This window comes from Solea senegalensis, linkage group LG1, assembly GCF_019176455.1.
Source record: "Solea senegalensis isolate Sse05_10M linkage group LG1, IFAPA_SoseM_1, whole genome shotgun sequence".
Lineage (NCBI taxonomy): Eukaryota > Metazoa > Chordata > Actinopteri > Pleuronectiformes > Soleidae > Solea > Solea senegalensis.
In genome coordinates, this window is record NC_058021.1 from 42,173,655 (window position 1) to 42,185,526 (window position 11,872).

General features: G+C 43.2%; 1 protein-coding gene across 1 annotated transcript; it reads right to left on the bottom strand.

The window, feature by feature from the left end:
- Positions 1-1,331: 1,331 nt before the first annotated feature.
- LOC122775632 (leucine-rich repeat-containing protein 30) lies at positions 1,332-3,238 on the bottom strand. The gene has a single exon (XM_044035682.1). It carries the CDS (start codon positions 2,866-2,868, stop codon positions 1,969-1,971), a length of 900 nt encoding a protein of 299 aa, XP_043891617.1. The 5' UTR covers positions 2,869-3,238; the 3' UTR covers positions 1,332-1,968.
- Positions 3,239-11,872: the final 8,634 nt, after the last annotated feature.

Consider the following 11,872-nt stretch of genomic DNA (forward strand, 5'->3'; position numbering starts at 1 on the left):
ACATGTCCCATGACCTCTCTGTAGGACAAAGACTTATTCATTGTGTGTGTGTGTGTGTGTGTGTGTGTGTGTGTGTGTGTGTGTGTCTGTCTGTGTGTGTGTGTGTGTGTGTGTCTGTGTGTGCGCGTGTGTGTGTGTACCAGGTATTTCCCATGTTGTGAGAACCTAAATCTGTCCACACAGTACAGTCACATTATGGGGACTTGTCTTTCTTAAAGGGACAAAATAAAGTCCCAATGAAGTGAATGAATGACGACATTATGAGGTGAAGACATGTGGCGTGGGTTAGTATGAAGTTAAGTTAAGGTTCATTTTAGAGTTAGGCCAGTGATAGTTATGGTTAAGGTTAGAGTGAGTCTCCAGGTCCACTAAGTCAACGTAATGTCCCCATGAAAAAGAGTGTGTGTGTGTGTGTGTGTGCTGGGACATTTTTGTGGCCTAAACACTGACCTCGTCAGGACCAGTAGTCCTCATGGAAACCTAAACCTGGTCCTATTGAGGAAAAACCTCATTTCTGAGGAACTGGTGAGGTTCAGGGCTAGGATTTGAATTATGGTTAGGTTTAGGTTAGGATTAGGCATTAACTGTTTATGGTTAAGGTTAAAGGCAACGCTCTGTTTAGACTGAGAGGGAGAGAGGGTTAGACTAATGTAGTGCTGGTAGTCGTCTTTACTAACTGGTTAAAATGTGAGTGGTGAGACTCATGTATAATCATTATTATCATTATTATCATTATTATCATGAAGTCACAGACATCTGTTGTACACAAATATAAATATTTAAATAGTATATCAAAATTAAAAAAGGCAATTTCAATATAGTAAACATTTGACTCGTAGGAAGAAGCCTCGGCCTCCATTCTTCACTTCCTAAGTTATTTATCTCAGCATCATGTTTGTTAAACACTGTGGTCACCTGATGACCACAGTACAGAGCCGTGCAAACTGCAAACTGAAGACAGACAAAAGAAGAAACAATGATTTACTATACATATGTGTTATAATGTGGAAGATACGTCACTGTTTGTTCTCATAGAAAAACAATATCTACATTAATACTAAATGAGTTCATTATTTTCATCTTTGAGCCCTGCAGATAAAGTGGTTCAATTTAGGATTGGTGGACGATTCAAGTGATGCTTAATCATTCAATATTTGTGTTTTTTTTAAATGCTTTATTCAGGCCACATGTAACACATGATTTATATTTAATTGAATCTTTACAGCTTTTTACATTTTGCTTCAGCCTCCTCTTTGACAGAGGGAACTATTGTAAATCAGTCAAAGGTTGATATGTATTTTAAATAATTGAGATCATCTTTTAAACTCAAATGTTTACCATTATTTTGAATTGAATTTGTTCACAAAGGTCCCGTTATTGTTGAGTAACGGGGCAAAAATAAAACATCATGATGTCTTTGGAATTGATTTATTATTAAAGTTTTCAAGTTGTTGGTGTTACAACATTCAGCAATGTCAGGGGATCTGCAGGCAGCTGTGATCCGTGTGGAACGGAACAACGTTTGATGAGAATGCTGTGTTTTGTACGTCTTAAGCCCCTCTACCATTCTTTCCACTGACCTTACCCACTTGATCCCACTGACCTGAATGTGACAAAGCCAGTGGTGCTCTGCAGCTGAACTCACCCCCTCTGCTTACCCCTCGCCACGGGCCAAATAAGATCAACTGGCCGGTAATCAGTCCCCAAATGCGGACCTGTGAATTTCTCTGTGCTGAGTGACTTGTCCTGATCTCATCGCTGTGGATTAACAAATGTTTAGACCTGACTCAGCAGTTACGAGATCTTTATTTATATCCAAACTTGTATCGTACATCTAAAAGTACAAAAGTCCATCTGTCAGTCAGACGAAATCTCATGTTGAGACATCGTATCTTCTGTCAGACCGTTTGTGGTGACCTTGACTTCCACGTGCCATCATCCAATTACAACACATGCTGTAGTAGTCTGTCACGTGGGTTTGAGGTAGTTATAGAGGGCACTGAGTCCTCCTTGCAGCACCTCCTGAATTGGCTTGAGAAGCGGATTATGGATAATATGAAGTCCTTTATCCAGTGGGTGACAGGCCAACCTCCCAAGCCGGCTCAGCTGATACAACTCCCCTGGAACGCTTTGCAAATCATTGAAGTCAACATTGAGCAGTTCTAAAGACTCAATAAAACACAGGGTCTTGGGCAGCGTGTGGATACTGTTTCCCTCCACAATAAGTATCTTCAGGTTAACCAAGTCCTGGATCTGGTCTGCAATTGTCTCCAGGCGGTTGCAGGCCAAGTGAAGGAAAACCAGACCCTTCATGCTGTAGACACAAGTGGGGATGTGAGCGATGCGGTTGTGGCTGAGGTTAAGCTTGGTCAGATTGTCCATGGCTGCCAGGCTGTCAGGGAGGCATGCGATCTGGTTGTTGGCCAGACTTAGGACCTCCAGACAGGTACAGGAGCCCAGCTCCTCGGGGACCTCGCTCAGGCGGTTGCGGCAAGCAAACAGCACGCGCAGCTTCTTCAGGAGTCCAATCTCAGGGGGAAGGCTGGTCAAGTTGTTGCTACAAAGGTTGAGGATGACAAGGTTTTCCAGGGCTGCCAGGGCAGGAGGTAGAGAGCCCAGGCAGTTCATGGACAAGTTCAGCTTCTGAAGCTCCTTGAGTTCCCACAGCTCAGCTGGAGTCTCGTCGAGCCCTCGCATGGCTAGACTCAGGATGCTGTAACCAAAATGCACAGTGGTATGTCTGCGGATCCTCTCAGCAGCCGAGGACAGACCTGGCAGATCGTCTCTGAAAACACTCTTCCTCCTTTGACTCATATTCACATCATTCAACTCCTTGCTGGAAAAACTGCGCGACTGCTTCCCACCCATCTTCCTCCTGATTCTATTACTTACTACAATGTGTCACCATACGATTAGCTGAGTCACCAGCAACTGAAGCAACGAGAGGATTTCTGAAGATAATGACTGCTGATTGATCTCCAGGGTTCTTGGACAAGCCACACAGAACATGATGAGTTCCAGAGGCACTGCAGCGTTTGGTTGGTGTAGAACTCCTGGTGTTTGGCAGCAGTAACACTGAGTCCTGGCTTGGTTTTTCCTGAGTGGAGCTGCAGCCTGTTGTAACTGAGCAGTAGGTGGTTGTCCCCCAGACCAACTGGCTCTCTTACAGGGTTTCAATCCCCAGCTGGTCCTGTCAGTTTCCTGGTCCACAGATAGCTCTGAGCTCTCCACCCACTAAAGGAAAGGACGGCTGTGGATAGGATCCTGGGTGAGCTCAATCAGCTGACATCACTGGCATGAAAACACAGAAATACACTGGTGTTAACCAACACTGTCACACACTTGGTGCATGAGCATGTTAACTTACTACGTTTGTCTAGATTTAATATAAAATAAGATGTTTAACACGTGCAAAATAATTCACATATTTAAAAAAACAATGTCTGTCTTTTGGTCTGTTGTGCATCTTTATTTTGTCTTGCCAATGAACTGTCTGTCTGTCTGTCTGTCTCTCTGTCATGACAGACAGAGAGACAATAAACAAACATTTTTTTGTTTTTTTTTTGTTTTCACAAATCACATAATTTTGGGACTTTTTTATATTTCATAAATGAACTAAGGTTTTAATAAATGTAATACATGACCTCTCCCTGCTCCTTTCCGATCATGGAATGTGCAAACAACTGTATTTATGTGTTTGGTTTTGGTTTCTCCAGGACTTTCATTAAATAAATGAAGAAATGGACTGAATGACTGGTGTCCTGAGGTGCCACACACACACGCTTTATGAAACAGGAGACGTCTGCACAAGTGAGCTGTGAACGTATTGTCAAAACAATAGGGGTGTTAATGGGTTCTTGGAATCAATCCACTTTCCTCGACAGGCTTCCAGACTCTGACCATGGACCTGGAATGGTCCTAGTCATCATTCTTCTCCTGGCTCAGTAATCAAAGTACTTGGATGACAGTTAGCGGTGATATCCAACTCTGGGGACTCGGTAGCTCTGCTGTGAGCACGGCTACATCAGCACTTATGAATGACAGGCTGAATCATGTGTTTGCTGAATTGGACACCGGAGAGATCGGGGTCTTTATATATACAGCGTATGATTGTGGTGCATGTGCAGCAGGTCTCATGTGAGCATTTTCTTGAGTAAATGTCGCCTTCATATCACAGTCATTTTGTGTAGAAACAAGTGTGAAGTGCGTGAACTTGAACAACAAAGTCTCAATCCACCAGGCCTCAGGTTTCAGGCAGGAGATTTGTGTACACGTGTGCAACAGCTCATTTCACAAACAGTGGGATTACCGTAACCTGTTGTCCTCTATTTACATGACAAATGACACCTCCTTAGCTGGAACAGTTGGCGCAAACCCCACATATGCAAACACAGCCTGGAGTGGCAACACAAGGCTGGGGACTGCATGCTGTCAAATAAGCAGAAAAACTTAACTGTAGCATTGCAATACCTGTGATGGATGGACGGGTGGAGGGAGGGGAGGGATGGAAGTGTTTATTTGTGTGACAGAGAGATGTCATCATGACATAACTCCCCATAACACACCGCCGTCTAACACGTCATCATAATCTTGTCAGTCGTGAATCTTCATTATCTGCTTCCCATTTTATCCCGGGCATGTTTTTTTGTTTTTTTTCTTTTTAAAGAATCCTCCTTTTTAGGCAAAGGAACAGATGTGTGGAAACAGCTTGAGAATGAGATTTACCATAACACCTTAACACTGAGTCCCATTAGTACCAAATGAGAGCAGTTACACCCTCCAGTCTTCAGGGTGACAAGAATGATCTCATTTGAGAAAAGCTCATCTGGTTATGTGGCGCAGTAATGACTCTGGATGAGCTACCTTTCGAGACTCAAGTTCAAGATATATACCATTATTACTTGTTCATTACTGTTGAGGCTTCTGGCAGTGACAGATGATATATGTGCTGGCTGCCACAGAGTCTGCCGCAGGTGTCTCTGTCCTGTGTAAGTGTATGGAGTACCTGCCAAGACCTGAGGCTCTTTAGAATCTATATTGCAGACACATTACTCCCCGAAGCCAGCGTTCTTATTGAAAAATATGTTCCATCTTTGGACAGAGTACAAGACAAGATTGGGGTAAAGGGGACAAGAAATATTCATTTTTGCAGGCATTCCGGGCAAAATTAGCACCATGAAAGTGGGAGGAAGCATGTGAACATGGCATGGAAGGCAAGCCACCTGAGCTGATAAAGCGTCCATTATTCAGCAGGTGCAGATGTGAATATTCACACGACTGGACACTTTCCACTCTCCATTTGTGCATGCACGCATACACTCACCCCGCCAGCTAATGCAGTCTGCTGAAGTGGCGGCACATTTTTGGAGGAAATTGACAATATGTCACACATATGAATTGCCAGCTGGAAATTGGCTGCAGCGCTGCTCGGCCCAAACCTCCAGGTGACACAAAGGATCTACACAGCAATGCAAATCATCAGAGAGGAGATTTGAGGGCGTGTCCAACAAGTCTGCAGGGAGGCTGAATAGTAGGCCAAGAGCATTTCATTTCATTTATTTACAAGATTTGACACTTGGACAACAGTTAGAGCTCAGCGAGGTGTGAGTGCATGCATACACTGTAAATAGTTTGTATTTCTATAGCACTTTTCTAGTCTTAATGGACACTCAAGGCACTTTACAGGGGTTTTTTCCATTCACTCCTAGATTCATACGGTGCATCTATGTTGCTTTCACACATCTGTCATACCCACGAAAATGCTGCTGGCACAGCCATCAGGAGGAAGTTGGGGTTAAGTGGCACATACTGTCATGTGTGGTCCATCAGATGGTCCAGGGATCGCCCTGGACCATCTGATGGACAACCTTCTGATTGGAAAATAAGCCGCTCTGACTCTCTACATGCTCACTGAGCCATGGCTACCACATATATAAACACACACATATCCATATATAGATACACATATATATAGATATGTGAGTGATTACAATTCATCATAAAGTATATATATATATATATATACATATATATATACGATGGACTGGCGAACTGTCCAGGGTGTACCCCGCCTATCGCCCAAAGTAGCTGAGATTGACACAGCACCCCCCGCGACCCTCTGGTGGAGGATAATTGTAATGACACTGGTACAAGGGTTGGGGTTAAGTATTCAGTTGAGATGCTTTACTGCTTTAGGCTCAAGGGCTGGCAATGCATTGTGTTTGTGTATGTCTTCACAACTATAAAGAGAAACTCGTGCTTGAGTCTTTTTCGGAGCAAAGCCACTGCTTAAAGGGGACAAACGCAAGATCATAAAAGTTTTCCTTAGAATATTTGTCACCTTACTTACTTTCAACCCTATTTTGTAATCTACTAATCTCTCTACCCAGGCCACAGGCCAGGTATCTGTAGTTAGATCTGCGGTGACACTGCCAGATTCATCTTGAGATAAACTGGAACAACATGATGAATAGATAATAAAGGCACCCAGGGGAGAGCTCTATCCGGGTTAACTCCACCACATGAAGATACTATTTGTAATGATGGCTGGAAGCAAGGGGGCAGTGCAGTGAGCAAAGCTAACTGGGCCCCAAAGTGACCAAATCAGTCCCGACTTTGCTGATGCAGCGGATGGGGAGTACACACCAATTGTAACCGTGACAACAAGAAGCAGGGTGATGAAGTACCATCGAGCAGCCTATCTGGGTCTCACCTGCTCGTACAGAGTACAGTGAGCACTGTTGTAGCGTAATCATGATCAGCTCAGCTGTCATTGCTTCAGGATGGTGGTCAGATTGATTGATTGATGTGGAGTCCAGGCTCTGACCTCATTACTCTGACCACCTCAACACACTCCCACGAGTGATGATAATAAACCTCTCCTGTAAGCCGCATTAGTTAGGCTACAGAGCCTGACGCCAGCCAACATGTGTGCTGTCTAAAATATGTGTAGACCAGACACCAGCCTCAGCTCAGCGGCTCAAACCATTCAGGGGTCACAGTTGTAGTGGCAGGAAGCAGCCATCTTGTGGGTCATAGTGGTTCCCAAAGACTGGGTTATAGGTCGCCGGAGATTTCCTGGTGGTGGGGGTGTCAATTTCCACAAGCGTTTTGTTTTAAATAAAATGCATAAATTGAAGCGTTTAATGAATCTACCAAGCATCTTTTGGAAATGATAAATTAGGTGTTGAAAAATGAGTCGCTACATTATGCACAAATTTGCTCTCATCACATTTTATATTGGAATTTGGGTCACAATGATTTTCCATCTTTAAAAAGTTGGTCCCCATATAGAAAGTTTGGGAAACACTGTTTCTAAGCCATGTCCAGCCATTGAAAGAAGTACAGTGTACAGTGTTTGAAGTTTAGCAGGACAAATTAATCATTCATAAACATCTAATAAGTGATTTTAAAAATGGAATTCAGCACAATAGTTTCTACTTGATATCCTGTTCCCAGGTTACAAACAAGGAAATCCAATAAAGAGCTTTTGAATTTGTGATTGATGGATGTCAAACGTCACTCTTACATTTTTATGTGCACAACCAATATGCAAATGTGGGGCAAAAACACCTGTTATAAACGATAAAAAAAAGATTGTTACAGGTTCTCAGCACAATCACTGCAGTATGCTAAGTAGTAGCAGCATACTCCACAAGGACAGAGAAATGTTCTCTTGTTCTCCAGGTGAAGAACAACGTGAGTTCTGGCGAGGACATTTCATACTTGACACTTGAATGACAACGTTCCCGCATTGACCACACCCACTTCAAATGTCTGGCCAATCACACAATAGTTGTCAGACAAGAAAAAAAGTTCTGCCCAGATGATCAGTCAAGAGCAAGCTGCACACAATAATGACGTCATTCAGGTGTTTAGCCTATAGACCCTTTAGAGAGCGACGTCACAGAAATGTTTGGGGTCAGAAAACACACACGTACCATTAAGTTGTGCAACAATGCAACACATAAGATGTGTACTTGTAGTGTATTTGACTGTGAAAGCAGAACCAGCAATGGTGTCAAGTTCTTCAGAACCTTCAGAAGCCCAACACGTTGTCACGCTTTTCTGTGGCTCCTAGCATTAAAAAGATGCTACTGCTGTGTTTGTAGCGCTCACTTCAGTTCAGGTGAGTCATCATTTACCAGCTCGTTCTGATAGATTACGCTGAAAAGCCTGGATTTCACAGAAGTGTGTGTGTGTGTGTGTGTGTGTGTGTTTATGAAACCTAAACTTGTGTTGTGGTCTTGGACGTAGCTAGCTTGTAGTTAGCTGCCGGCCGGCTAGCGCGCTGACAAGTAAACAAGACTTTCCCGCGTGCACATGCTAGCGCAACTAGTGACTTTACACCAGACTCCCGCTAGTTGTTGGAGATTAACCCACGTTTTTATGATAGTTAAGTAGTTTTAACTTTTCTACAGTTCGGCGCTGTTCGGCTCGATTTGTGTGTGTGTGTGTGTGTGTGTGTATGTGACGTCTCTAATATTTAGTTATTATAATATAATATAATATTATATTATATTATAATCGGCAACAAAAGAACATGTTCAGAATTATTCAGTGGACAAACTTGCTCTTTGGTTCGTTTTCCCATTCTCGCGAGGCTTGGAATGTTTGTATACACACACATATACAGTGTAAAGGGTCTATAGAGACCTCAGTGGAAAACAGCATTCACAAGCTCATAACACACAATAATTCTATTATAATAAGTCTATTCACATTTCTCCATTGTTTGAATCAACAGCAAGGACGCATCATAAAAAATGCAAAAGATAAAAGCAGTCATCCCGTTCATTAAAGTCATGTATTTTAAATTTAAGATGGAGCCATAAGAGCAGATAATAGCCTACACAGAGGATAGAGATATATTTTAAACAGGTTAGCTGTCAAAGGCCTTAGTGACACACCCAGCAGATATTATTGGTGACATCAGTTTTTATTTGAGGAGTATTTGTGGCCAACATTCACTCTAATTCCTGGATTTAGTTTTGTTTAATCAAAGCTTTTTGCAGAAAACTGAAGAAAAATACTCACATAACTGACAGACATTTGATATACTGCTAATGTATTTAAATATTGTTTAAAGCAGTATTGTTGAGGTGTTGGCAGTTGGTATCTCTAATGTTGCAGTATGACCTCAACCTTCTTCAAGCTGTTTCTCTTTCCTCATCTTCTTCCTTTTAGCCTGGTTTCATTGGGGTTTTCCAGGGCTCTTGACCTTTAATGCTCGATGTTGGGCAGGCCCGACACATCCTGTGATATTATGTAGATATGTAGATAAGAGACATGTAGACATCCACATGTGCTCCAAACCAAGGGGGTCAGAGCCCCCTCAAATCAAAGTTTGGGCATTAGAAAAATATTGTTTTAATAAATTAGGTTTTGGGAAAACTGGAGTGCTAATTACTAATTACTATTCTTCATACCTCTGTTTTTCTGTGGCTGTCGAGCGCTTTATCTTCTTCTTCCTTCTTCTTCAGCTTCTCCCTTTAGATGTCGCCGCAGTGGATTGTCTGCCTCCATCTTGTCCTCGCCTTGTTCACTGTCCTGTTACACCGACTGTCCTCATGTCCTCCATCACAACATCCTCAACATGAACCTTCTCTGCTGTCTCGTTGCTGCTATGCTGCCCATTTGAAAGTGTAAAGCAGGCGTAAACCAGTGCACATGTGTATGTTGTGATCATCCGGCCATGTGATGCGACAAGAGCACAGTTGTAGATTCAGCATTAGAAAGTAGACAAGCACATTAGTAAATCAGCAGGTGCACAGAAGGACAACAGAGTAGAAGACAGGTGGATATGAAATGTAAATTGTCTGCTTGACGTCGGCCTCGGTGGTGTCGGGTGTGCTGGAGAAACCTATATTACATTCTGATTGTGGCCACAAGTGACTCGACAGGAGCTTCAGGGCAGATCATTTTTGATGCTCATGCCAACACAACTATAGAGACAATGGGATCTGACAAGCTCTGTTGGAGAAATTAGGATGCTTGCCAGACCATCACTGCCAGCAAGCCATAAATGTTTCATGTGGTGCTGATATGGTAATCATTGGATCCCTACAATGACACCTTGTGAGAGTTGGATAACGATGGCTGTCTTTCAGGGCTCTGTGACTCTGGAAACAGTCCAGTGACTGAGGCTCTGCTTGAAGTGTGAATCTGCCAGTTAAAAAAAAAAGGCCACATTGCATCTAATAGGTAGGAAGATGTCTGAAGGATGAGCAAAATAAAAGTGTAATGAGTTGTCCTTCAGGCGTTGTGCAGACACTGTGATGAAATATGCCGCACAAATACAGTCCTCTGAGTTGAATATGCATTCATGAGTTTTGCGAGTGGGTCCAGGTGCCCACTGGTGGCACAGGCCCAGCTGGAGGATGTGGCTGACTCGCTCCGCTGGCGATCAGGCTGGCATACTAACAGAGCCTGGGCTGCTTTCACAGTCAGTTGAAAGAGGCTGTCACCGGCACCACGGGCCCAGGGTTCAAAAACACAGGCTCCAGCTGCATGTCCACTAACCCACAGCTTAAAAGAGAATTTTTATAACCTGCAGCATTGATCACATGACATCGTGGACAACGTCACCTTGCTTAACCGCAGCTGGGACTTGTTGCAAGATCAATTATTGGGGTTTAAAAAGACGTTTTCCAATCACCAGGGACGACGCGGTCAAAGAGTGTCTACTGTATTATTGCTGCGGCGCGAGTGTAAGCCTTTTTATTCAAGTCAAACAATCTTGTCTGACACCTGTTGTTCTTGCGGGGTATATTTATTGCTGGCCTTTGTCAGCACACTGTAATCCCCGCTGGAACATGGCTGTATTACCAGTGTGACCTATTCTCGGTCGTCATCATTTTCCCAAGAGCATGTGTTAGAGAGAGAGAGAGAGACAGCGAGAGAGAGAGAGAGAGAGAGACAGAGAGAGACAGAGAGAGACAGAGAGTCCATGTGCATGGTTGTGTATTTGTGCTTTCAGCAATTTCACTTCTTTTTTTTTTTGGTTTTTTTGACACCCAATGTCATGCAGAACAAATCGCCGTTTGCTGACACCAGTGATTTCTTGTCGCCAGCGCTGAGGAGTGTATGTGTGTGTGTGTGTGGGGAGGGACTATTGGGTCTCAACTGAAGGCGAGTTGGACATTTCTGTGATTAAGTAGTAATAGGCCCAGTCGTGACAGGGAAACAGGGGATTTCATTGCTCACAGGGCAGGAACAAACTGCTCCCCCTTGGGCCAGTGGGCTATTTTTTTCCCTGAATGTATATAATTATTTCAAGAGTGTTGCCTCACAAATGGTCGGTGTAGAAATTTCAGCAGTTTTCTTGAAGAATTTAATTAGAGTTTTAAAGCAAAGATCATCCTCTCACCACGTTCCCCACGCCTGCTTTGAATACCAGTGTCTGCCTATGGGCTTAACCCACTAATTGTGGCTTTAGCTCCTATGATATTGTTGCATGCCTGTGGTTCGGTTTAAGGTTACAGTTATATTAAGACATGGGGTGTTTAAACATTTTGTAAAGGAAGGAACACACCAGATAATAAAGGGTGTGTGTGTGTGTGTGTGTGTGTGTGTGTCTCACCTGATTTATGTGTCAGGTTGTTGAGATACGGCGCCTACACATTTTGAGAGAGTGTGTTGTATTGTGTTGTGAGGAATAGCTGCTTCCTGTGTGAACTAAAAACGGGAAAATGACATAAACAGTAATTAGAATGTGGTGTTTTTGTGGCAACATGGTATAATAGTTACATGAGAGTGGCCTGTGGTGCTTTTTGGTGGTTTCTGTGTGAGCTCTAGATATGAATGGTACTATGAGGACATCTACTGGTCAAAGGAGTGTAGGGCAATTTTCCTGCAGTTGATTTACATCACG